This window comes from Rhinolophus sinicus, chromosome 3, assembly GCF_057876585.1.
Source record: "Rhinolophus sinicus isolate RSI-liver-muscle chromosome 3, RSI-T2T, whole genome shotgun sequence".
Lineage (NCBI taxonomy): Eukaryota > Metazoa > Chordata > Mammalia > Chiroptera > Rhinolophidae > Rhinolophus > Rhinolophus sinicus.
This window is the reverse complement of record NC_142503.1, coordinates 137,729,062-137,754,393: the sequence shown is the minus strand read 5'-3', so window position 1 is coordinate 137,754,393 and position 25,332 is coordinate 137,729,062. Positions and strand designations below refer to the sequence as shown.

At 51.3% G+C, this 25,332-nt stretch overlaps 3 protein-coding genes across 4 annotated transcripts in view; 1 reads left to right on the top strand and 2 right to left on the bottom strand.

Annotated features, from left to right (window-relative positions):
* The window catches only part of DNAJC17 (DnaJ heat shock protein family (Hsp40) member C17), a 36,173-nt gene extending 20,943 nt beyond the window's left edge, over positions 1-15,230 (top strand). Inside the window, exons 2-11 of one of the 2 annotated variants that reach the window (XM_019725473.3) lie at positions 4,134-4,203; positions 4,498-4,556; positions 4,791-4,878; positions 6,275-6,366; positions 6,606-6,702; positions 7,245-7,282; positions 7,732-7,809; positions 8,293-8,373; positions 8,840-8,950; positions 15,046-15,230. In XM_019725473.3, coding sequence (XP_019581032.3) covers positions 4,134-4,203; positions 4,498-4,556; positions 4,791-4,878; positions 6,275-6,366; positions 6,606-6,702; positions 7,245-7,282; positions 7,732-7,809; positions 8,293-8,373; positions 8,840-8,950; positions 15,046-15,168 — 837 coding nt within the window. In that variant the 3' untranslated portion in view covers positions 15,169-15,230. Of the gene's footprint in view, positions 1-4,133; positions 4,204-4,497; positions 4,557-4,790; positions 4,879-6,274; positions 6,367-6,605; positions 6,703-7,244; positions 7,283-7,731; positions 7,810-8,292; positions 8,374-8,839; positions 8,951-9,046; positions 9,842-15,045 lie in introns of those variants that run through there. The other variant, XM_074327904.2, reaches the window with a different exon arrangement.
* Positions 9,908-15,049, bottom strand: C3H15orf62 (chromosome 3 C15orf62 homolog). Its single transcript, XM_074327907.2, has one exon. It carries the CDS (start codon positions 12,586-12,588, stop codon positions 12,064-12,066), a length of 525 nt encoding a protein of 174 aa, XP_074184008.1. The 5' UTR covers positions 12,589-15,049; the 3' UTR covers positions 9,908-12,063.
* Positions 15,231-15,406: 176 nt separating the features above from the next.
* GCHFR (GTP cyclohydrolase I feedback regulator) lies at positions 15,407-19,353 on the bottom strand. The gene is made up of 3 exons (XM_019725475.3): positions 18,981-19,353; positions 17,163-17,257; positions 15,407-15,892 (listed from the first exon to the last, which is right to left on the bottom strand). The coding sequence occupies exons 1-3, from the start codon at positions 19,014-19,016 to the stop codon at positions 15,769-15,771; spliced, it is 255 nt and encodes an 84-aa protein (XP_019581034.1). The 5' UTR covers positions 19,017-19,353; the 3' UTR covers positions 15,407-15,768.
* Positions 19,354-25,332: the final 5,979 nt, after the last annotated feature.

The following is a 25,332-nucleotide window of genomic DNA, read 5'->3' as shown; positions in this document are numbered from 1 at the left end:
TATCTGGAATTATTTTGATACATGGTTTGAGATGAAGATCTAACTCTTTTCACTTTGCGTAATAAATTTTAATAATACCTTTTAACGTACCTTGAGTTTTTACACTTACTAAGGTTTATTTCTTGGCCAGGCTTATGTTCCATTAACTTTGCCTGATGCTGTCGTGCTTTATGATACACTTTTATAGCAGACAGTGTTGAGGTTCAGGTTTTTTGGGCTTGGAGACCCCATAAGCCTCTTCAGTTATTTGTCCTGGTTCATTACCCTGGAACCCAGAAGTCTCCCCACATCTTGCCCGGCTCATAAGCAGCCTGGGGCTTTCCTTCTAATTGTCCTACTCTCTGTTTTATGAATCACACGTACCTTATGAATCACATTAACTGTTGTGTATTTTCAGTGTCATACCTGAGTTAACTTCACCATTCCTTAAGCCTTATTTTCAACTCTTCTTGTCCCAGTTTGCACTGCTTTGCCCATATGTATGTGTGCTCTTGTTCCTGCCTAACATTTCTTCCTCTCAAGTCTGTGCATTGAAATCTGTTTGTCTGAATTTGTTCTTTTCCTAGTTTTCTTCCATTATTTTTCTTTGGTTAAAGTTTTTTAATTAACCAAAATATCCGTTGACAGAAACATTATTTTCATCTCCATGTTTTACTGCATCCATCCCTCTCTTTTCGTGTCCTTTTCCTCATTAAAGCAAAACTTTTATATTTCTTCTGTAAGCTGGGACTTGAAGAGAAGTCAGGCTCTTTCATACCCTCTGTCTTGAGTGGCCTTTCTGGCTTTCTGCTTGGAGAAGTACTCACCTTTCAGAACCAGCTCAGATATCGCCTGCTCTAGGAAGCCTTCAGGACTAAACTTAGTCACTCCGTTCTCTGTTTTCCCCTTTCTTATGGACCACTCTTATGGCATCTCACACACTGCAATGTAATTAACTGTTTTCACAGCCATCTTGCTTGCTAAGCAGTCTCCTTCCCTTTCGGTGTCAGGGAAATGACTGATTTTTTTCTCTGTATCCCCAGCTCCAGCTCAGCCCCTACATATCCTAGATGCTCCATCAGCAGACCCAGGAGTGGGGGAGATTTGGTGTCGTACTGAAGGGCTCTCAGAGAGCTCTCCTCTGCCCTTAGATGTCCTTCCCTGGGGATGAATACCAGCCTGACCTTGACTTTCTGGCCTCACCTCTCTCCATGCTAATATCTAGTTAGTGCAGGAGACTGGTAATTTTTTCGTATAGGATCTTGAAATATAGAATGTTCAGCCACTTACACCTTAAAAGGGGGTTTGGAAATTGAGGCCCAGGCCAGGCCTTGAAGAAATGGGGGTCCAGGATTCATCAAGTAATGGGGTACTAGTTTGGTTGTAAATGTGGGGAGTGTGGGAGGCAGGAGGGGTGGGGTAAGATGGGGGTCCCAGGGGAGTAAGGTAACCTAGGTCTAGTTAGACTAGTAGCTTCAAGCAAAATCTGATGAGATGGTTATAGACATTTGTCAAAGGAATACATGTAGATTAATTTCCCATTATATAATTAATTTTTTTCATTTTTGAACAATTTTGTTTCCCTAAGTAAAAAAACAGTTTTCTGATGAATTATAAAACACAAAACAATATTTAATATTCCTTCAGAATAAAATTAATAAAGCATTCTCTCGCAAAAAAAAAAGCAAGAAAGAAAATGAAGAATATGCTATCAGCCAGCCCACCTCGTGGCCCTTTTCTTTTTCTTTTTTTTTTTTTCTTAAGGAGGGCACAGCTCACAGTGGCCCATGTGGGGATCAAACCGGCAACCTTGGTGTTATCAATACCACACTCTAGCCAACTGAGCTAACTGGCTGCCCCTCATGGCCTTTCTTACTTTCTTACTGGTCGTTCCTGCCCTTCAACTATAGCACTTTTTAAAAGCCCTATGATACAAAAGAAACCATCTTCCCCCAAATCCCCCCACATCAGTAGGACACTCCTACTCCTGGTCCTAAGAAAGTTCATTTGAAGGGCAGTGTTGCAAGGTGAGGCGCTAGAAACCCCTCCTCCCTGCTTCTTTTCGCCCATCTCAGAGAGAGGGTGGGGGTGGGATCAGAGGAAGAGGTGGGGAGAGAGGGGGGAACAAAACCCAAAGCCTCCTGTAGTGCGTTCGGTGCTTACATATGTCCGAATGAGCAAGGAGTAAGGCGTAGAAAGGCACCTTGAAGAGAGAGAGGGCTGGGGAAATGAGGAATGAACATTAGTTTTTTAGCTTTCTCTTTATGCATTTTTTGGTATTGTTTTACTGAAGAAAAATAAAAAGGAAGGACCCCCAAATACAAAGAATACACACTGAAGGCCTGATTTAAAACAAAGGAAATGAAGCCGGTGGCACAGTGGAGGAGGCAAAAGAAAGAGAAAGGGAGAAAAGACAAATGAGGAAAGATGCTATTTCAAATGTTAGACTGTATATAAAACTGTTACCTCCCCTTTTCTGGTAGTGAAAACAGCTAGATTTCGTTGTTGCTGTTGGTATTTTTGAAGGGTGAAAACCTCGGTTGGGGTGGGAGGTGAACAGGTGCCCCAGGTGGACATGGGTGGGCGATGGGAAGGCGGGAAGACAGGGAAGCATGACGACACCACCGTTGCGGCTCGAGGCCTGTCCTGGGAGTGGTTCCTGCCGCCTCCTGCTGCGCCAGGAGAGTCACCCGGCTCTCCTGGCGCAGCAGGAGGTGTGGTGCTGGCATGGTCCAGCAGGTGGCAGCACAGCCCAGCGGTCTGGGCGGGTGCGGTGGGCGTGCAGTGCGGCAGCTGCCTGCAGGCCCTCCCCTGCGTCCTGACAGCACACTTCTGTGGGAGTATCTGTTAGTCCCCTCAGACACGGAAGCTCCGGGTCCAGAGGCTCCTGCCGGGAGGTTTGAGCAGCACGTGAGATATGCAGGCAGAAGTGAGGGCAAGGCCTCCGCAAGCAGAGGGCAGATCCTGGGATTTTGTGCTCTTCCTTAAAACAGCGGAGTGGGTGACGCATGAAAGAGAATCTTCTACTAATATAAGAATTACTACTTTTTTTCTTTTCAATTCAGAGATATGCAAAGATAAAAACTAAAAATGGACCATAACCTCCCCACTAAGATAACCTCTGTTGACTAGAAAAAATGATAGTAAAATAAGACTTGTTTAAGGTTTGAAAATTTGAACTACAGAATGGTATAAAATGAGAAGTGAATGTTTCCTTTCCGACTGCTCAGCCTGTCTCCAAAAGAAACCACTCTGATATTTCTTATGATTGCTTTAGGGGGAAAAGAAAACAAAGGCTATGCACAAACCCAAGTATCTCTATTTATATTTTATTTGATTTTTCTTTTAAACCCCAAAGTGATCATATTATATACACTGTTCTAAGCCTTGTTTTTTCCACACACTATACCTTGAAGATCCTTTTTTTTTTTTTGAGGTATAATTGACATACAACGTATTGATTTCAGGTGTCAAGTATACAACATAATGAATCAATATTTGTGCATATCGCAAAATGAGCACAAATCTAGTTAACATCTGTCTCCACACATAGTTACAGAATCACTTATTTTCTTGTGATGAGGACTTGAAGATCTTTCTATTTAGCACATACAGACATCTATCACAATTTTTTTAATGGATCTCTCATTAAAAATGGGAGATTGTGGTTGGTTCCAGTTGGGGGCTAATATAAATCGTGGTATGGAGGGCATCCTATATATTTATTTTGGCAAATTCCTAGGAGTGGGTCAAAGGGAAAGTACGTTTTCAAATTTGATGGTGAAATTTTCCTCCAGAAAGGTTGCCTTAGGGTACATGCCCACCAGGAGTGTATGAGAGTGCCTGTTTCCAGGTGGCTGTAGAGAACCTGCCCCTGCCAGGAGCCATTTGACATCCATGGTGCTGAGACTAGGTGATCCATCGGCAGGAAGTAGGCCCAGCCCCTCTGCTGGGCGCGGCTGGCCCCCTCCATGGCCTCTGCCTCCACTGTAAATCTCCTTGGTGGTCGTGAGGTGACGGTCTCAGTGTGGGAGCCAGCAGCCTCTTAGGGGTGGGGAGCACTTTCTGGATTTCACTTATCACTTTAGCAAGGTTTTCCTGTCCATCCCAGGGTGAGAGAGTGAATGACCGACCCCCTCTTCTGACTCTTCCAGGTGAAGAAGGCATATAGGCAGAAGGCCCTCTCCTGCCACCCTGACAAAAATCCAGATAATCCCAGAGCAGGTGAGACTCTCCCAGGCCTGGGGAGGAGGAGGCCAGCTGACCTGGCATGGTGTTTCCCCACCGCCGCTCCCGTGGGAGTGGGAGTGCCGTGGAATGCTGATGTGCACAGCCTGGCTCTCATGTGGGGGGCACCTGGTCAGTTGCTCACGTGCTCAGCCTTCCTTCATGGTCCGTCATCTGCTGATGTCGGCTTTTCTGCCAGCCTGTGGCTTCTTTGAGGTGCTTTTTGGAGGAAGCACCATCACCACGTCTAACTTGATTTTTCTCCTCTCTCTCTTTGATCCTTGTGTGTAGCTGAACTCTTCCACCAGCTTTCTCAGGCCTTGGAGGTACTGACCGACGCTGCAGCCAGGGTAAGCCCATGCCCCTCTATCCGAATTGTCCCCAGTGGTTAGAGGACCCTGTGGTGCTTCAACCTCAGTCCTCTATACTCTGCCATGTGGCACAGTCCTTGCTGTCCCAGCCTGGAGACCTGGTCACCAGACTGCCTCCTGATGACTCGGGCTAGGCGGCGGGGCCAGGAAGGTGGCTGGGCCCTGCGCTTGTTCTCTGGCTGACTGTTCCTTGGTGTTCCTTTCTCCCGCCAGGCTGCGTATGACAAGGTCAGGAAAGCCAAGAAACAGGCAGCAGAGAGGACCCAGAAACTTGATGAGAAAAGGAAGAAAGTGAAGCTTGGTAGGTGACATCATGGTGCTGGGTGGTTTCCCCGGGCTGTTTTCATGCAGCTCCCTCACCCTTCTTCCTGGAGCTTCCCTTCCAGCAGCTCAAAGTCTCTTGTCCCCGGCTCTGGGCAGAACCCTGTTTTCAGGGGTGGGTCCTAAAGGACACTCAGGAATAATAACAGCGACTAGATCTACTATTAGCTAAGCTCTGACAAATGTTTTATTGTCTCCTTTAATTATCACAGTGATCCCAGGAGGTGGGTATTACTAAACCCATTTTTTTGTAGACAAAGAAGCTAAGGCACCACCAGGATGAGAACTTGCTGGAGCCGGGATTTAAACCCACGCAGTAGCAGTAGATCCGTGTTCTTAGTCACTGTGCCATCCTGGGTCTTTTTATTTGTCCCAGCCTCATTTCTGCACAGAGCTTTTGCTCTGAGAAGTCCCCTGAGGAGGATCCACGGAGGTTCAGGCATTCTGGGTTTTTTTTGGTTTTTTTTTTAAGAGCTTTATTGAGGTGTGTTTTGTATAATATAACATCCACCCATTTCAAGTGTACAATTCAATAATTTTAGTAAACTTACTAAATGCAGCCGCTATGACTGTAAATCAATCTTAGAACATTTCCATCTCCCCAGGAAGATGGGTCCTGGCATCTTCACTTGATTTTCTCCCCTTCCTCTTGCCTACTTGGTCTCCATATACTTAATATGTACATATGCCATCCCAGTACATCCATCTCTCTCTCAAAAACAAACAAACTGGAGAGTCTAGGTAAATAAGGTGTACAGAAAAGAAAGCAGTGAGTCCCAGGCCTGAGAGGAGGGTTTGTCACAGAGGCTGGCCTGGCCCAGGGCCACCTTGGAAGGCGGGAATGGCTCCGGGACCCTGCAGGGAACCTGCCGTTCCTGTAGGAGCTGCTGTAGCCGGGTCTGCAGTGAGGCTCCGTAAGTGTGAGCTGGGGGGAGAGGTGAAGCAGACAGTGGCAACCTGAGCTCCGTGGTGGGAAAAGCATCAAAGCCAAGGCTAGGTCTCCTGTCAGGCTGTGGAGCCAAACCACAGGAAAAGAGGCCAGCAGCTCCACCCACAGCTACCCTGACACATGGCCCTGGGCTGCTGACATAAGCGCCCACCCACACCCTGCTCACTGATCAGAGAACCAGCTTGGTCAGTGTGAGCTGATTTAACTCCTCCAGGCCCTGGCCACGCAGCCGGAGCCTGTACTTCTTCCATGCTGTGACTTTTCTCAGTGGGAACAAATTCAGGAGCACGTGGGCATGGAGGGAGGGGCCAGCGTTACTGTACGGTTTCATCCCGTGTGAGACTGGGGAAGCAGCCAGACTGGGTGGGCTGAGGCCATGTGGAAACTCCTTAGACCAGCCACTGGGTCATTTAACCCTTGTGCCTAGACCTGGAGGCCCGGGAGCGGCAGGCGCAGGCCCAGGCCCAGGGCAGTGAGGAGGAGGAGGAGAGCCGGAGCAGCAGGACGCTCGGGCAGGAGGTGAGCATCCAGGCGTGGGCCCACGGCCGTCTGCAGGCGTGCAGGAGGGGCGGACCCAGGGGGCTGTGCTGGCTACGGGGACACGCCCACCCACCTGCTGCTGTGGGGGCTGGGTGATCTGTCCCCCCCACAGGTTGCTGAGCCCTGGCTCGCAGGTGGACCCTCCCAGGGACTTTACAAGGTGAGCCCACCTGGAATTGGATCTGCACAGAATTGTCCCCCCAACCCCCGCTCTGCAGATCCAACGCCTGCGAGAAGAGGGTTCCCGGCAGCTGGAGGAGCAGCAGAGGCTGATCCAGGAGCAGATACGCAAGGAACGGGAACAGCGGGTGAGAGGTGAGCGTCCATCAGCCCAACCCGCTTCCTGCTCCGAGCAGCTCCAGATGCCTGGGGAAGCCACACTGGCCGCTCGGTGGTCACTGTGGAGGCTTCCAACTGCTGGAACCCCAGGGCTCACCGCTTAGATGCGTGCTACCTGGCCCTTCTTCCTACCAGGTCTCTGGGGCCTGTCTGCTTCTTACTCTGCCCGGGGTCTCCTGGCCTGGTATCTCTTAGTCCCAAGCAGAACTGTCTCTATTTTGGAGCAGGTCACCGGGGGAAAGACTCTTTGTTTTAGTGGTAGAACCATGTGGTCCGTCCCTCTCCCTCCTGTCTCCAGAAGGGGTTCACAGCCCTTCGTTGGCAGAGTGCTAACCGTGGCCTTCAGGCGGCTCCCGGCCCTGGGGGTGGGATTGCTGCTGTCCTCCTCAGCAGGGGGCCGATACTGCCCTTGGCCAGAGTGACCTTTTCTATGTCCTTCAGGCCCTGGGCTGTGTCTGCTTCGGGAGAATTTCTGGCTCCCTCATACTCTACCTTGCTAATTTCCTTACATTTTCTAGGAAAGGCAGAAAATTCTGGAGGAACCCCCAAGCTCAAGGTGAGCCCTCTGGGATCCATGGGTCACCACCCCACACCACCTCCTGTCAGCAAGAACAGATGTGTGCAGTGGCTCAAGGAGTTCTGGTGGGGATGCTGGATCCCTGGGAGCCACTCCACTGCCCACACCCTTCCATCCTGCCACTGCCCGGGGATTAGAATGGCTTCTCAGCTCGCCATGGAAGGCTGCTCTTAGCCCTGACGGCTGCGGGCAGCATGTCGCAGAAGCCCTCCATGAGAGACTCTTATAGGCCTAGCCACATGGCTGTGGGTGAGCAGGCCGCCCTGCGTGTCCATTTTCAAGGGAAACACACTTTAGGGGATCCCTAGATTCCTAGTGCCTTGCAGACCAGAAGAGTGTCTGCTCAGACTGTAAAGCTCAGGTGTGGGGTCTGGTGCTGTTCGGGCGAAGGTCGGTGTTTGTGGTGACGCCCACTGTTGTCTTTTCAGCTAAAATGGAAATGCAAGAAGGAGGATGAGTCAAAAGGTGGCTACTCCAAAGATGTCCTCCTGCAGCTTTTTCAAAAGGTCTGCCCTGCTGACTTCCCTCGTTCCCATCACCTCGGGGCACACCCCAGGGTCTCCACGCCTAAACTTCTCTTAACCCCTCCACCTGCCTTTTTCTCCTAGCTCCTAGGACACAGGACAGCCTGGCTTCTCCCCAGGCTTCCTCTCGCTTGTGTTGCCCTGTATCCCCTCCCACCTGTCTTGCCTTCACTGGCCAGGTCATCCCTAAAAGCAGAGGCCTTAGCTGAGTGCATGGGAGAGAGGAGGGGGGCGTCTGGCACAAAACCCCCGCCCACGTCACCACCTGTAGTCGGCAAGGCAGCTGTGCGACTCTGCCAAAGTCCCCAGTCCTTTGCTCAACTTCCTTTACTGTTCTACATTCTTGGAAAAAAATTCTTTTCTTCTCATCTCTGATCTCCCCTCTCTGGGAACCTCACACGAGAAGTTGTGCCCCAGGCCTCAGGCTTGTCTCTGGCATGAGCTGGGCCTTTCTTGTCCCCACAGTACGGAGAGGTGCTCAACCTGGTGCTTTCCAGTAAGAAGGCAGGCACTGCCGTGGTGGAGTTTGCAACTGTCAAGGCTGCGGTGAGTGCTGCGTGAGGCTTTGGGGGCCACTGCTGGCCCTGCAGTTCCAGGGAAGGGAACAATTCTGCGGTACCGTGAGCCAGGTACCCACACTCCCAGCTCAGAGCCAAGGTCTCCCAGTGGTCCCCCGACTCCCAGGAGCACAGGCGCAGCGAATGAAGGGCTGGGCGGGAGAATGTTCTGGGATGAAGGAGAGCACAGAGTGACTTCGTTTCCTGCTTCCTGGCTCCACACCCTCCACGCTGAGTGGGAGCTGGCTCGCCTCCAGGGTGGGGGCCCCCACTGCCCTTCCCCCTTCTCCCCCCACCCCATGAAGAGGGTCAAAGCTTCAGCACACCGCTGTGGGAAGGTTGCTCAGCTTTGCTTGGAGGACGAGAGTGTTGGTTCTGGTACTTTCTGTGGGGGTAGAGAAAGCCACTTGAGAGCTGCCCAGAGTGATGTGACTAACTGGATGCGTGTTTGGCAGGAGCTGGCTGTCCATAATGAAGTGGGCCTGCTCGATAACCCTCTGAAGATTTCCTGGTTGGAGGGACGGCCCCAGGGCATGGAGGACCCCAGCCACCCAGGACTGTCACAGGTAAGGAGCCAGGCCTCACTCAGCTGGACCTGTTCAGGGTTCGGGGGACCTTTTCCTGTTGGGGCTCTTCTCAGGGCCCTTTCCTTGCAAATCCAGGTCACCAGGAATGGGGAGAGATTGGCAGGTCTGCCAGCAAGAGCAGGACTGGGATTCCGTGCTGACCCATTTCCTTCTGAGTGCCAGCGGGCCCCCCCCCCACACACACAATGCTTAGACCTTACTTTTCTCCCACGTCCCACTCTGCTGTTGGAGACGTATCTCCCAAAGGGGTTTTCCTGGCCTGCAGGCTGCTTGGTTGTGAAATGAAGCACTTGGCACTGAGACCATCTACTGCTGTGAGGAAGGGGCGCAGGGGGCAGGCAGCTCTTCCTTCCTCAGCTCATTTTCCAGGTGTGTCTGTGGCTGCTGTCAAGATGCAGTATTTCGTCCTTAGAAATAACACAGGGTACCCTGCTGACATTGGGGCCGTTGCTGCCTGGCGGCCTGACTCATGGTGAAGCACAGACTTCAGCGGATGCGTGCCCAATGCTAGCTCTTCGTCCTCATAGCTCCATGAAGGCTTTTGTTTAGCAACACACACACACACACACACACACACACACACACACACACACACACAGCAGCCCTGGTCACCCCCTCCCCACTTTGGTGGGACAGAGAGCTTTGGGGCCAAAAGCTCTCCCTTCTCTGAAACAGCCCGGGGTCTGCATGGAAGCCTCAGGTACTGTGAACAGAGTGCCCGGTGAGGCAGCAAGGCCTTTGCTCTCGTTGCCCCAGTCATGCCACCCTTTCTCTCCTATATGTCCCTCGCCTGGTCGCTCCCCAGGAGTGTGTCCCAGACCCTGGACAGAGAAGGGAAAGGAACTGGTCTGGGCCCAACTTGAGACCGTTCTTTAGAGAGCTCATTCCCCCACCGTGATGTCCCAGTGTTTCAGCCCCAGGTGATACGCCACAGGCTGTGTTATACAGAACTTTATTCATTATCTCTTGCATTTAGAGGGGAGCCTTTCTTCTGGGCACATCCTCACAGAAGGAGAGAAGATGGAGGCACGGATTTGAGTTGTAGAAGCCCTGTGCATAGAAGTGTCCCTGTCCCTCTCTCCACACTGGGAAAGGCCTGGAGTACAGGCTGACCTAGGCTAGGTTTCAGGTCTTCTGGCCAGGCCACTGTGTGGGGCCTTGACCCAGCGAGCTCAGCCCTGGGTGGCAGGCCCCCATCGGCAGAGGGTTCAGGCGAAGTAGGGCTCCCCAGTCATGGTGGAGGGTTCTGAGACCACGTCACGGCAACAGCCACACATGTCTTGTCCATCCCCTTGTCAGTCCTCCTATGTTGCGTGGCTGCAGGAAGGAGAGAAATCTGCCACTGTTTTTGCTGCATTTCCCAAGGGCTCCCATTGCTAATAATTCTGGGAACTCTCCAAAGCAGCCTTTGCGAGCTGTGCCTGAGCCTTCAGTTGGCATTCCCCGGAGCCACCGTCCTCAGGCAATCTCCAGGCAGCTGTGTTGGCAGCGTGTCTCTCATACCCCCGTTCCTGCTCATGATTTGTGTGGCCTTGCTCCTGAGTTATACTCTGGATCTCTGCATGCCTCGCTGTGCCAACTCTGCCAGCCTCTCCCGTCTGCCGCAGGCTCCTCTGCGTCCCCCTTCCCACCATGCCACTGCTGGCTCCGGCCATGGTCTAGGGCAGCGCTCTCCAACAGAACTTTCTCCAGTGATGTTAATGTCCGCCCTGTCCTGTCCCCTGGGGTAGCCATTAGTCAGTTGTGGCCGTTGAGCATTTGATATGCGGCTAGTGCAGCTGAGGAACTAAATTTTTAATTTTGCTTCGTTTCAGTTATGTCAGTGTAAGCAGCCACTTGTAGCTAGTGGCTGCCACGTTGGACCAGGTCAGGCCCGTCTCCCCTCTCCCCTCAGGTTTCCCCACCTTCCTCTTCTGCTGGAGTTGGACTGCTTTTGCCTAGACCTGTCCTGTAACCTCCCTCTGTTGGTAGTGGCTTCAGAGAGGACGGAGGCGGGCACCCATCTGATCTGTCCAGTCTGTGTGTTCTCCACTCCCTGACTCACACCTGGCGCTGCCCTCCCCCTCAGCTGGCCTCCACCTGGTCCCAGCCTAGCCAGCTGCTTTCAGAGCTCTCATCAGCAACACTTCCAGCTCGCCTCTGTGCCTCTGTCCATCCACTCTGGGGTGACCTGGAGGACTATTGAGGACCCACAGGGCAGGCAGGGCCCCGGATTCCTATCCCCACCTTTTTCTTTTTTTTTTTTTTAAAGATCTCTTCACTTTATTATATTTTCAGGCACCCTTTCATATGAGTATATATTAAAATAGCAACTTGCACAAATGTCAGCTGATGTCATCTCTCTGCTATAACTTTTGCAAGGAAAATCAAATTTGAGGAGTTTTTGTTCCATGATTTTGGCCTGAGTCTCATAGTTGCCACTCCAAAACCTTGTGCCCAGTCTTCAAAGTGGCCTTGTGTCAGGCACAGGGCGGGGGGTTTGACTTTGAGACATAATGCCGATTATTGATTCCTTGGCTGTGAGAGTTGTAGGGGACACTTAGCAATCATTTCTGCCTGGACCTCCCCAGGATCTGTGTGTCTTCAACCCTCACAATTAAATCTGAGAGCAGAGTCTGGCCGTTTACCTGGTTTGCAAGCAGAATGCCTGAGTCACGTTTCCATCACTTGCTGGTGGCTGGTAGGCTACTAAACTAATCTGGGCTCTGGTTATTTCATCATATTTCATAGGTGAGACTCAGAAGCTGGTTGGAGGAAGGTAGAACTTAGGCTGTTGACTTGGACTTTAGGGCCTTATCGTTCACCCTCTGCCTCACTTGAAGGTCACTATAGTCTCGCTGGCGGCTGGGTTGGAGACACAGGAAGCAGGAGCCACATGATCCGCAACTTGCCGTCTGCTTCTCTGCCAACCAACCTCACTTGCTAGCTGCAATCCACCATGCTAACTTCAATCCTTGCTTGCCAGCCACCATCTTCTTGCTAGCCCCCATTTCCCCCACCTTTTTCTTAATCCACAACTATACCTTCTTTCCCTGGGGTCCCCAGGCTTCCGGCTCTTCTAGTCACCCCACTTCTGCCCACCCTCACCCCATTCAGAAGCTGGGCTCACTGGGAAATTGCTCCCTCAGCATCTGTAGAACTTCCTCAAGAAGTGAAATCCCCAGGTCCACTTTGAAGGAGAAGAAGGGATCATTGAGGTCCGGAGCAGGTGTCCTTTGGAAGGTGGAGGTGTCCAAAAGTTCCTCCTCAGAGTATTCATGGAGGGCGCCTCCCAGGGAGATTGCCGAGGGCAGGGTAGCCGAGTAGGCAGGTGCGGGCTCCAGGATATTGGGGCAGCTTGAGCTCTCTCGGTAGAGGCGGTAGAGGCGCGGGGGCTTGGGTGGGGCCAGCAGGGTGGCCCGGGGCTGCTCGTCCCCCCACAGTGGCAGGCGCCGGCCATCTGGCCTCCCCTGAAGCTCCCGGACGACCTCTCGGTTGCTATACTCCTCATGGTCCCCGCCAGCTGTGCTGGCCTGGCTCAACACGCTGCCCTGTCGCCGGAGTCGCCTCGGCCGCCCCAGGCTCAGCCGCTTGAAGAAGGAGGCATTGCGGAAGGAGCCTTTCCGCCAGGTCTCCATGGGACCCAGGGAGCCAGCAGACCAGCCTGGTACCTTAGAAGCCCACTTCAGGAGTGGCTAGAGACCATCTGGTTCCTGCTGGAGCAGTGAATGACAAAAATCGGAGACAGCCCATGTGGGTTTCAGCAGAGGTCTCTGGCTTTCTGCTCAGCACAGAGCTTGGGTCAGCATCTTCAGTGGTGATACGAGGTCCCGGGAAGAGGACAGCAGAGCACTGCTAGTTCCTGGCGACAGCGTTTCCCAGAGGGACAAGAGTGGCCTGGTTACTTGATAGGGCAGTGGAAAAAACCCCAAGAGGAAGAAGCAGCACTTACTGGATCTGGAGTAAGGGCGGCTCTGGGGAGGTCAGAGATGGATCTTCTCAGGCGGGCAGGGCGGGCAGGGCTGGCAGGGCTGGCTGTCCTCCTTCCCTAGCCCCGCTCCTCACGGCCCACAGCTCTCCCTCTCTCCCTGGCCCCTGTGCCTCACTGCCGAGGCTCTCTGACTGATTAGTGCCCAGCTGGTTGTGCTGGTGTGTGACGTGGAGGTGTGTTGTTCTCAGCTGACTCAGTCAGGTGGGAAGCCGGGTTGCATGCTCTGAGGTAATTGTAGCACTGCATGCAAGGACTGGGGCAGCCGTGGCCAACACCCCAGGGCACTGGGGAGCTGAAGATTCCTCTGGGGACTCGTCTGGGGACAGCGCTGCTTTGTGTGACGCCATGCTGCGTCCTCCCCCTCCCCCCCGCCACCCTGGGCCCTAGCAGGTGGGCCTGGCCCCCTAACCCCCAGTGTGTGTGTGGGAAGGAGGGGCTCAGGGAAGGTGGCAGTTATTGCAACAACTGCTGGGAGAGGAAGAGACCTGTTGCTTTTGTGGGTGACTCAGCCCTGGGGCCGGGTGACAGACCCTCATTAGCAGAGCCCACAGGTATGAGGGGAAGGAGGTAGAGGGTGTGGTAACAGGGAGCAGCCCCATGTCTGGAAAGGGCTGGCTCCTCCCAGGGCCGGGCTCGGGGCATGCCAGGGTGACTCTGAGTTTTCACAGCAGAGCAGTATTACCTTAGGGAGGGGAGAATTGCCCTCCTTCTGGCCTGACATCCAGTCTGGCTGCTCCATTTCCTCATCCTTCCTCGACCTACCACATGGCCTCAGGACAGGTGAGAGCAGCTGAGGGCCTGGGTCCTGCCTCCTCCTACCCCGCCCTCCCATCCTTCCCCATGGGCTGCCTGGGCCTCACTTGAGATCCCTTCTGTGGAGGGGCCTGGGCCCCACGGGGCTGCCTTGATTTGTCAGCAGTGCACTGGGTCAGGCCTACGTAGGTGAGCCTGGCCGGGAGGGCAACAGTCCTCGGGTGGCCATGGGAGAGGAGAGAGGAGGGTGCTGTCGGGAGGAGCAAGGGGATCTGGGGTGAATAAAACTTCCTGGTTCTGCACACCCCTTACTCCACACCAGCTGGCCAGGGCCTGGTATCTGCACCCTACCATTCCCTTCTTATTCCCCAGGTCACTGGCCACCGAACTTTCCTCCTGACTTCTCCCATGGGAGTGGACCAGCTTGGTGTCCTGCAGAACAGGGTTCCGCAGCTTTGTCTGCTGTGTAGCCCCCTGGCCTGGCTTCTGTGCCAACCCAAGTGGGCTTCCCACGTCACAGAGCTTAAGCTGCGCTGAGGGAGGAAGTGATTTAATTCCCACTGCAGACCTTATCAGGGCGTGGGGTTGGCAGCTTGGCTCGTGGCACTGTAGAGTTGCCTTTTCACCCCACAGCCTTGGCCCATTGAGGTGGTTGTTTATTATTCTTTTGTTAAAATATAGTCCTCTTTAATCTCCCGCACTGTGCTGGCAAGATCATAAAAGAAAAAGCCAGGCCCTGCCCTCCAGGAGCCTTGGTGTGTATTTTTAGGAGGCAAGTGGGCCTCATGCTTGTTTCTCTCCTTCTAGGGTGGGGCTGATTGAGGCTGTGTCCGGGGCAGGGCTTCCTTCTCCTGCATCCTGGGCAGGAGCCAGACCACAGGGAAGCTGGACAGCTGGGAGGGGGGCAATGCTCTTGCCTCCGCCTGGCAGAGAGGAGTGGCTTTCTACACCTCTGATGACTTCCCTTCACTGGAAACTTGTGAAAAACAGAGGCTGTGGGGTGGAGGAAAGGAGTGTCAAATAAAGGGCTGAGAGGAAATGAAGGGAAACAAGGGCCTGGCTAGAGCATGAGGAAGTGAGTCACCTGGGAAAGATGAACCCAAGCTGACTAGATGTGAAGGGCCTGCGAACGGGAGGTGGGGGTGATTCCTGGTTGAGGTGGGTTGAGAAGCTGGCTTGGGGGCCAAAGGCCTACTTGCTCCGAAGAAACATGGATGAGTTGGGATTGCAGGCTGTTCCAGGGTCCTGGACTCTTGACTCTAGCTCTGCCTAGGCCCTGTCCTCCAGTTTGGAGTGTGTGGGGCTGTGCTCTGCTGCCCTGACCCCTCCTTTCCCCACCTCTGTCCCCCAGGACTCAGTGGTGTCTGAGAGGGACTACGAGAGCCTGGTCATGATGCGCATGCGCCAAGCCGCCGAGCGGCAGCAGCTGATCGCGCGGATGCAACAGGAAGACGCGGTGGCGCAGCTCACGTAGCCTCCAGCCCAGCCGCCCACAGCCCTTTTCTTAAACGTCACCAATAAAGTTTTTTGAGTCTACCTCTATTGCATACATAGGTGCAGGGTGCTGGCCTGCCCAAGTGTGGCCCTGCTCTCTGGGCTTTGCCTCGGTGGCTCCGCCCAGGCCGGGCTCTCCCTCCCCGGCGGTGGCCAGACCCCCAGAGGCGCTCCGCTCAGTGAGCGTCCCTGTGCCTGCAGAGCAGAGGAGCAACCACTCATTGCAGCCCTTTATTGGCTTGGACCAGAGGCACAGGACCCACCCGCCCAGTCTAGGGGCCATGTTCCCGGCTCTTGCCAGCTCCTCAGCCAACACATGAACATGGCCTCCTCCAGGGCCCTCAGCCAGGCCAGAAGGTGGAGGGGCAGCTGGGAGCAGCAGGGCAAGGGGCCCTGCCCTTCCCATCCCCCTGCTGAGGCAGGTTTCAGAGAGGGCCATTCACTGCCCAGTGGTGCTGGGCCAAGGAAAAATGACGATTTGGGAAGAGAGGGGCAGGGCAGTGAATGAGGCAGGGGCTTGAGATCGCGGCCCATGGCAACCACTCAACGAAGGGGTGGCCTGTCTGCTCCTCTGTGTGGGTCACTCCTTGTGCAGGCACCACACCAGCGTCTGGCCCACCCCTGTCATACTCAGCACCCGGAAGCCCCTGCGTTCCAGCTTGTCCAGGACTATGCGAGGGGGGTCACTGACGAAGTATTCACAGCTGTGAACAGAAGAAGGTGAAGGGGCATCGTGAGGGGGTACACGGTACAAGCTCCCCATACAAGCTAGTGTCTGCGGAAGACCAGGCCTGGTCAGGAATGCTCAGAATAGTGACTGACATTTGCTGGTGTCTTCGACGGCCAGGCTGAGTAAGTGTACGTTCCCTTCCCGCCTCCCCTGCTAGACACTTAGCATGCAGGATCTCATTTATTCCTCCCAAAAACCTGAGGAGGGCACCATTATTGTTCCCATTTTATAAATGAGAAAACAGAGGGCTTAAGTAGCTTTGCCAATGTTGTAAGACAGTAGAACCCTTGTTTGTCTGGTGACAGCCCTATGTGCCCTGGGCTGCGAAACTGTTCAGGAGGCAGGGCCTGCTCTCTCCAGGGTCCCCTAGGCCTCTGCCCCCCTCCTGCCATGCTGGCTGTCCTACAGTCCTAGAGTACTAGGCTGCCCCCTAATAGCTCCTGACTCGGTGCTGCTCCCTAGCACAGAATGCTTGGTTTCTTTCTCAGGATAAATTGATTCTAAAGGGCCAAGTAGATAAAGGGCTCAAGCCCCAAGCTGGGCGCCTCACGGCAAAGGGAGAGGGTTGGCTTCAGCCCCCCACCACTGCCCCAGGGGCTGGCACCAGCTCGCCTCCCCTTTGTGCCCTTTGCACTGGGGCTCACTCTGGGGACCCTTCTCAGGAGTTGCAGCCTCTGGAGCCAGGTTCTCCCTGCCTATGGGATAGGAAAGGAAGCAGCTCTCACCCTTTAGACTTGGAGCTGGTGTAAAGGATGCCAAGGGAAGTGGACGAGCCCCAGGCAGCTGGCTGAGCTGGAAGGAGGACCCAGGCTGCCGGCTCCCTGTTTCTAAGGCTTACCTTTGTTACTCAGCCAGCTCTTCAAGACAGAAAACTTTCCCTCTGTCTACGTAGCTTTGCCTTGATAGAGTCCAGCGTGGAGATAAGAGGGCAAGGAACAGTCCACTTACGTAGTCCTGTCTCCAGGAACCTGGACTCTGTCCTGGGACTTTGTCCTGGGACATGACTTTGTCCTTGGGCTCTTGTGAAAAGAGGGTCAGTGGGAAAGCTTTCAGAGCAAGCCTGGGGGGCTGTAAGGCTGCAGACGGGGACTGACCGTACAAGAGGACAGAGCCCCAGAAAGGAGGCAGAGGGGCTCTGAGGCTGGGCAGTGGCATTTGTCCGTGGGCTTGGTGGTGTGTAAAGGGAACAAGGACAGGTCTAGGGCCCAGGGAGGAGAAGAGACTTAGGAAATGCCATTACTTACAAGTTGTTTCCCAGGACGCTTCTTTTTGAGGCCCCCAAATGCCGCATCAACTCTGGATCGGAGTACTCATCGCCCACCATGGTGGGGCCCGCCTCCTGCAAGGTAAGCCGCAGCTGCTGCTTGGCTGGCCGCCAGGTAGCGGTGGGAGGCCTTGCCTCTCCTTCCACCCTTGTCTGCTGGTACTGAGCCAGTTTCAGGTAAAGGCTAGACTGGGAGGTGAGGGGCATTGAGGGCTGACTACAAGCTGGGAAAGGGTGGAGCCGGTCCATGATCTGGCTGAGCCGTGAGGCTTCACCAGCCCCTTCCAGGCTGATCTGGGCGGTGCCCATCGACTGGCACCCTCATGCCAGGCACCACCACCCGTGTGTGTGTGTGTGTGTGTGTGTGTGTGTGTGTGTGTGTGTGTCAGAATCACCTGGAGAACAGAAAACATGTCCACACAAAAACGTGTACATGAATGTTCATAGCAGCATTATTCCTAATAACCAAAAAGTGGAAACAACCTAAATGTTTTTCAAACTGATGGATGGGTAAGTAAAATGTGGTGTAGCCATATGGTGGAATCCTATTTGCAATAAAAAGGAATGAGTACTGATACGTCTTCCAATTCAGATGAACCTTGAAAACTTTAAGTGAAAGACGCCAGGTGTGAAAGACCACATATTACTACAGAAAGTGGATTAGTGGTTCCCTGGGGCTGGGGAACTGGAGGTGGGGGGTGAGGAATGAGAAGTGACTGCTAAGGTGATGGAAATGTTCTGAAATTGATTAATGTCATGGTGATAGCACAACTTGGAATATGCTATAAAAAACAACCCCATTGTACACTTTAAAGTGGTGAATTCTGTGGTATGCGTATTATATAGCGATAAAGCTGCTATATTAAAAACAAAACAAAACAAAAAACCACCTGCGGTGCCCCAGGCTTAGTGTTTGGGGAGGTCTGCGAAGAGGCCCAGGAGTCCACGTTTTAACAGTTGCACAAGTGACTGGTTCTCAAACCACTGCCCTAGGGCACTGCCAAGACCTTCTGCGTGTGCTGAGCCCGCCTGTTTCCTTCACCCCTCAGGGAGCTGCGTCTTTTCTGATGGATCACCGGGCAGTGGGGAGTGGGAAGGGGCAGGGGAGCATGCTGGAGCCCAGCCCGGGGACCCAGTTAGAGAATTCTGAAGCTAAACGGGGACTCCTGGGGCGACCAGCACCTTAGAGGAGGAAATTGCGCCCAAAGAAAGAGGGTGACTTCAGACTCCTGAATGGTATTCTCCCCACCTCCAACCCCAAACGGCGGCGGTCTCCCCTTTCTTCACGAGCTAGGTCTTTCCTCTCTTCCTTTTTGGCCTCAGCACTTCCTGGAAGTGCCTAAAGGTGCAGCTAGTGGGGGCAGGGACATGGATGTAGCTTAGCACGTACTTTTCTTTTCCAAACCTCTTTCCCGCGGGTTGTTCCACTCCTCCCACCCCCCGCAGTGAGTGCCCCACGTGCGAGGCCAGGGCTTCCTGCGTCCCTGTCGGCGGCTCGGCCCTCCCGCGCCAGGCAGGACAGGAGCCGCAAGCGCCGGGCTCGGTGGGTCGCCGGGGCGCACGCACCTGGCCTCCGCGGTGCTGGGGGCGCGGGGTCCCCCAGAGCTCTGAGTCCAGGGATCCGGGCAGAGTCGGATGCCCAGCCTCCCTCCCCAGTGGCCCGAGGGGGCGTGTCCCGGGCACTTTCCGGGCCCAGCACCGGCGGGCGCTGCCTGGGAGGGAGGCGCCGAGGTGCGGCCGCAGCCCCCGCGGCCCGGGGCCGGGTCCTGACCCCCACTGGTCGGGCGGCGGTACTCACTATGCGGATCTGAGTGCTGATGAGTAGGTAGGGCATGGTGCGCGGGTCCCGGCGTGGCTCCCACCTGGGCTTTGGGCTCCGCGGCGACGCCAACCTCTCGGCCTCCGGGACTGCAACCCGCCGCCCAGAGTCCCGTTACTCCGGCCCTGGCCTCGGGCTGTGCCAATCCCAGTGCGCCCCGCCGGTGACCGCCACGGCGGCCAATCAGGAGCCCGCGCCTGTGACGCGCCCCTGCACCCCAGCTATTCGGGACCCGCCCCTAACCCGGGGCCGCGCATTAGGACTCCGGGTGACGCGGTTTCTGCCGGGGTCCAGCCGCAAAGAGGATGCGTGTTCTGGGGGACCGCTCAGGCACCCGCGGCCTGGGGGCGGGGGTAGCCTCGGAGGGCTACTACGGGCCGCGGCGCCAAGCTCGCATGTTGACCTTGCGCCCTTATTGCAACACCTCCAGTAACAGGTTCCAAAGTCCTGCTTTTGCCCGCCCCTGTCCTGATGAAGCAGAGCAGACAGCAAACGGCGACCCCGCTTAAGCCCCCAAGCTCCAGCCCACCGCACCGAGGGCCGTCTTTAAAGCTTTTAGCGGATCCCCACTTCCCATCCTCAAGACACGTTCTCCAGAGACTCCTTCAGCCGGAAAGACAGGGGGATAGGAGGCTTGTGGCTACAGCTAAAATACCACCTCGGGTGCGCTGCACATTCCCGCCTACCTGACAGTAATTCCTAGCACAGCGGCGGGACCGTGCATTTCTGGGGCGCTATAGGTAAAGCTGTAAAGGAACTGAGGGCTCGGCTGGGCGTCAGGTCTGGAGGGACTTAAAACCAAAGGAATTTGGCTGTCAGGTCGGAGAGCTTCCCGCGAACCTGGAGAGGTCACAAGGTTCTGGCCTCTGCGCAGATCACAAGGCAGCACCTGGGGCAAAAGAAACAGCTTCCCCCGCGCCAGTCACCGGTGAGAGGGCGGCGAGCTCACTTCAACGTGTCCACGCCCTCCTCTGGAGGTATCAAAATCTGACAACTCAATATTCTTAGTCTTGTGATTGGTTCTTTATGAAACAAAGCAAAACAAAAACAGCCTGTAACCTTCCCGCTCAGCCATTGAAAAATCTTAACTTCACTCAAGTGCCTCCAGCACTTTGACAGATGTGGAGGGAGCAGCCGGGAAATCGAAGTTGTAATCCCAAAGGATCCTCATTGGTCTAATTTAGAATTTTGTGCTTTCTACCCCCAGGATTACAGTTTAGTCAGACAGATAAAACGTATTTCTGCTTAAGAAAGGATTTGTTAAAGTGACAAAGGATTAGTGCCCAGGACATATGAAGAACTACAAATCAATGAGAAAAAGATAAATCAATAGAAGAAACATGGACAAATGATTCGAATAGGCACTTTTCAAAACAGGGAAAGGAAATGGCCAATACACATATAACATGATGTTCAATATCATTAGAAATCCCAGAAATGCAAACTAAACTACATTTCAAACCACAATGAGATACTGTCTTAATGATTTGAAAAAAAAGGAAACATCAAGTATTGGTGAAGATGCCTAACAACTGAAACACTACTGGTGGGATTGTAAGTTGTTGTGGTTGATGCAACCGCCTTGTACCAGGGTAAACAATTTGGCGTCATCTGTTAACGCTGAAGATGTGAAGATGTGAGCCAGCCACACCTTTCCTAATAAACCTCAGGAAAACTCACTGACATGCTCAGGATACATGTACAAGAACATGATTAGCAAAAAACTGCAAATAGTCTTTATGTCATCAAAAGGGGAGTAAATTTTTGGTTGATTCTGTTAACAAAAGTTACGGAAAAAATTAAAAGAGAGTTTTATTCATACATGATTTGCAAATTAGAGAAGTTAGCCCTTGGTATGAACCAAAGACATGTTCTGAGGTGGGCGGGGGAGAACAGGGTTTTTAAAAGGTGTAAGTTGCTCGCAGCTGATCATCAGAGATCGGTTGCTGGGAAAACAAGACCATAAACTTAGATCGTTGGTTTTCCGGTTGGTGGGGACAACTGGACTTTCAACAGTGGCTGATTCAGTGGTCAGCAAGTGGGGCTGTGGTACAAGAACAATGGGCAATCAATTAGGCATTTGTCAATGTCCTCGTTCTAGTTCAGGCTTGTAGAAAAAGGCTTTTGGGTTACTTATCAACAGAAATCAAACAGCACAGAGAGACTGTTCGTTCTGTAGACAGATTCCAAGTCCAAGAAGTAAAGTCATGCTCTGTATGCAGCCTGAGAGTTCAAACGGCAAAAATCCAAGTGTTGGGCCACACGTTATGAAATTAAAGTTCTTATAAATCCTCAGTTCATATAATGGAAATGCATAGCAACGAAAATGCTCAGTGAAAAAGCAAGTCTAGGAAAAATACAGAACAAGTCTATTTACATAAAGCTCACAAACTTGTAAAACTAAATGATATATTGTTTGAGGATAAAAAACATGTGGTCAAATTATAAAGAAAAGGGAATGATAAATGTAAATTCAGGGTAAGGGTTATCTCGGAGAGAAGGGAAAGGGATGGGATGAGGACCGACACGCAGGCGTCTTAAAAGGAAAAAGTGATGTTCTCTTGCTTATACTAGGACGTGGCTGCAAAGAGTTATAAGTGTACTCAACCTTTACATGTGTATTATACATATTCCTTTGTAGCCATTAAATAATTTATAAGAACAACTGAAAAAAAAAAAACAAGAACAATTTTTTATTTTATTTATTTTATTTTTAAAGATTTTATTGGGGAAGGGGAACAGGACTTTATGGGGGAACAGTGTGTGTTTCCAGGACTTTTTGTTGGGGAACAGCAGTGTGGTTTTCCCAGGAGTCATCAGCTCCATCCAAGTCAAGTTGTTGGCCTTTCAATCTTAGTTGTGGAGGGCGCAGCTCAGCTCCCGGTCCTGTCACCGTTGCTAGTTGCAGGGGGCGCAGCCCACTATCCCCTGTGGGAGTCGAATCCGGCAACCTTGTGGTTGAGAGGACGCGCTCCAATCAACTGAGCCATTTGGCCACCGGGGAGCTCAGCTGCAGCTCATTGACTTCAATTCAGTTGTGGAAGGCGCAGCTCGCTGGCCCATGTGGGAATCGAACCGGCAGCCCCATTGCCCAGACTTGTGCTCTAACCAACTGAGCCACCTGTCCACCCCAAAACCAATTTTTTTAAAGTGTCAAGTCCCTTACAACTTAGACACAAGGGGTAAGGACACCATCCCGAAGCATTTGACTATGTCTCCTGTCTTGGAAGAGCCAAGCAGATGGGGGTGTCACGTTCTGGGCAGAGAGCAAAACGGGAGTTTGGAGCCTGCTCTGCTAACCTCTCTCAGCCTGGGCTGTAGAGGGGTGGGAAGGAGATGGAAGGTCAGTGCGTATCTCCAGCTGCCAGGGCTTTATTACATTTGCAGAACTGGCCTGCAGATGCAGCATAAGATAGAGAGCTTCATTCAGAACAACCCACCCCACTGCTGACTGCCCCTGGCAGCCGCACACCCGTCAGATAGCATCTTTAATAACCAGGGGGAAATGAATTCCCTCGCTTGGACTGCCCATCTGGCCTCATCTCTTGCCACAGTCAGTTTGTCTGGCAGAGCTTCCTCCCCCACAAATAGAGGAGAAATTGTTCTTCCATAACTCAGCTTTTCATCATGAAAACATGGTCAAAGTGGCAGGGCCTGGATATTGGTCATTCCTCCTCCATTACCTTCCTCCTCCATTCAGCTTTTAGGGATGGCTTCTGCATTAGAGCTGTGCTGGACACGGGGGACATGGAGCTAAATCAGGCACGAACCCCACCCTAGAAGAGCGAGCAGTCCAGTGGGGTAGACGGACTAGAAAGCAAATAATCACGGAACCAAGTGTAATGAAGGTAACAAAGCCTCAGGAGCAAAGGAAGATAAAAAGATTAATTCTGCCAAGGAAAGTTTCCCAGAGGAAATTAATTTTTATTCCCTCCAAAATTAAGTTAATATTTTTCCTTATTACAAAAGAAACATGTTTATTTCAGAAAAATGAGAAAAAATACGGGAAAAGGATATTAAAACATTCTTAATATGAAAACATTTATTTGTAAAGATATACATACCCCTATGTTCATTTGTTAACCTAAAAATAAAAGGCCAAGTGAGAAGCAACAAGCATTTATATGAGATTTAAAAAAAAAGTTATTTGAGAAGCATTGATTTAGTCCAAATAATATTCTGATAAGGAGACAAAGGCAAGGGGTATGTCTGAGAAAAGGAAAGGAAATACAGTGGTACCTCAGTTTTCAAATGTCTCCGTTGACGAACGTTTTGGTTTACGAACGCTATAAATTTTATGGATCTATGGTATGATTAGATAGTAAAATTCATGCTAAATTTGCAGTTTTCAGGGTTGATTTTAAAGGTCTGGAACGGATTAATCCATTTTGCATTACTTTCTACAGGGAAACCGTGCCTCAGTTTTCGAACATTTCAGAACTCGAACGGTCTTCTGGAACAGATTATGTTAAAAAACCGAGGTACCACTGTAATAGCAATAAAAGAAAGGCATTTCTACTGATGCAGATAAGCTAACATAGTGACACTAATCCCAAACAATGTTGTTAATTTTTGGTCCATAGTCATCAGTTCAGTAGACAAAATATCTTCTTTCTTATTATCTTTGCAAAACGCAATGTTGCTTTAGGCCCAGTCCAAAGGTTTAACATTCCAAAGGTTTGAGACATAAGATATGCAAGGTAGTTCCCCTGGCAGCTCCAGCTCCATTTTAAAGTGGCTCCATTTATATTATTATTTTTTTTACACATTGCACCATTATTTACAATAGCCAAGACACGGAAACAACCTAAGTGTCCACTGACAGATGAATGCATAAATAAGATGTGGTACATATATACAATGGAATACTACTCAGTCATAAAAAAGATGAGCTATTGCCATTTGTCACAAAGTGGATGGATCTTGAGAGTATTATGCTAAGTGAAATAAGTCACACAGGAAAAGATAAAAACTGTATGATTTCATTCATATATGGAATATAAAACAAAAAGTAGCAAACGAACAAACAAAAAAACAAACTCATAGATACAGACAACAGAATGGTGTTTACCAGAGAGGAAAGAGGGTGGGAGGAGGGCAAAGTGTAAAGGGGGGTCAAATATACGGTCATGGAAGGAAATTAGACTTTAGGTGGGCAGCACATAATAGAGTACACAGATATCAAATTATAATGTTGTACACCTGAAAATTATATTATCAACCAATATTACCCCAATAAGTTTAATAAAAATTTTAAAAACCCACTCTTTTCTCACCACCAAGACAATTATAATTAGTCCCCTAGTGTATTTCAAGAGGTATTAATTGAGATGAATCCTTAAGAATGAATAGGAAGTATTGGTGAAGTTCTATTCCTTAAGCTGTGGGGCGGATACCTCATTGCTTTTAAATTATTCTTTACAATGTATATATACATGTAATGTACTCATATGTGTAAAATATCTCACAATTAAAAGTAAGTTAATATAAGACAATATAAATCATTCAAAGATTTGGGGAGGAACGATCTAGATATTTTGGCTGTCACTCAACTTAATTTTAACTCTTAGGGAATGCTGACAATAAAATTGGAATCATAGTCTATAAAATCCTGTATTTTCAGTTTCTAAAATTACGAGAAGTTGCATAAAATCACGAGTAAAATGGAATTATAAAAGAATTAATGGGCCACAGGTGGGCACGGAAAACTGAACAGATTAAAAAAAAATGAACAAAGAAACCTGAAATGGTATCTGAACCAATTTAAGCAATCAGAGCTCAACTCAAGTTTCAGCTTCACCCAAATAATGTTTAAAAATGTTATCATTAGAGAAATGAATTTCATTTACGTTCTGGAAATGGAAAAAGTTTATAACCTTGTCCCTGGTTAAGGTAATAATGACAATGTAAGATTTAAGATTATTTTTTAGTGCTGGGGTGTGCATCTATGATATGTTTTTAAATGTATGAGACTTTTTAGGAAGCTGGCCCTGGGGACTCAGAGACCTCTTGTGGCAAACCAACAATTTATCTGTTCTAATTTGATCTGCCAGCGGCGCTATTGTCCAGTGTTTAGTAAATGGTTTATAAAAATGCATAAATAAATTAAGCCGAAATCAAATGAGGTCTGAGTTGCTACAGACTGTTAAGGAAAGGGGGGAGGGGGTGGCGTTTTCCAGGTAGAGAATGAGTCGTTCTAGGCACAAGCGACAACAGGCGCGAAGGTAGGAAGATATTCCGGGAGCTCGAGCATCCGGCCGAGAAGCCAGTGCGCTCTCTCCCTCTCCCTCAGTTTCGGTTCCCTTTTCCCGCCTCTGCGGGCTCCGCCCCC

Coding starts and splice junctions, on each gene's coding strand:
- C3H15orf62 (XM_074327907.2), bottom strand. CDS start 12,588: ATGGAGACCTGGCGGAAAGGCTCCTTCCGCAATGCCTCCTTCTTCAAG.
- GCHFR (XM_019725475.3), bottom strand. CDS start 19,016: ATGCCCTACCTACTCATCAGCACTCAGATCCGCATA. Junction 17,258..18,980: donor TCAGCACTCAGATCCGCATA/GTGAGTACCGCC, acceptor CTTACCTTGCAG/GAGGCGGGCCCCACCATGGT. Junction 15,893..17,162: donor AGCGTCCTGGGAAACAACTT/GTAAGTAATGGC, acceptor TTCTGTTCACAG/CTGTGAATACTTCGTCAGTG.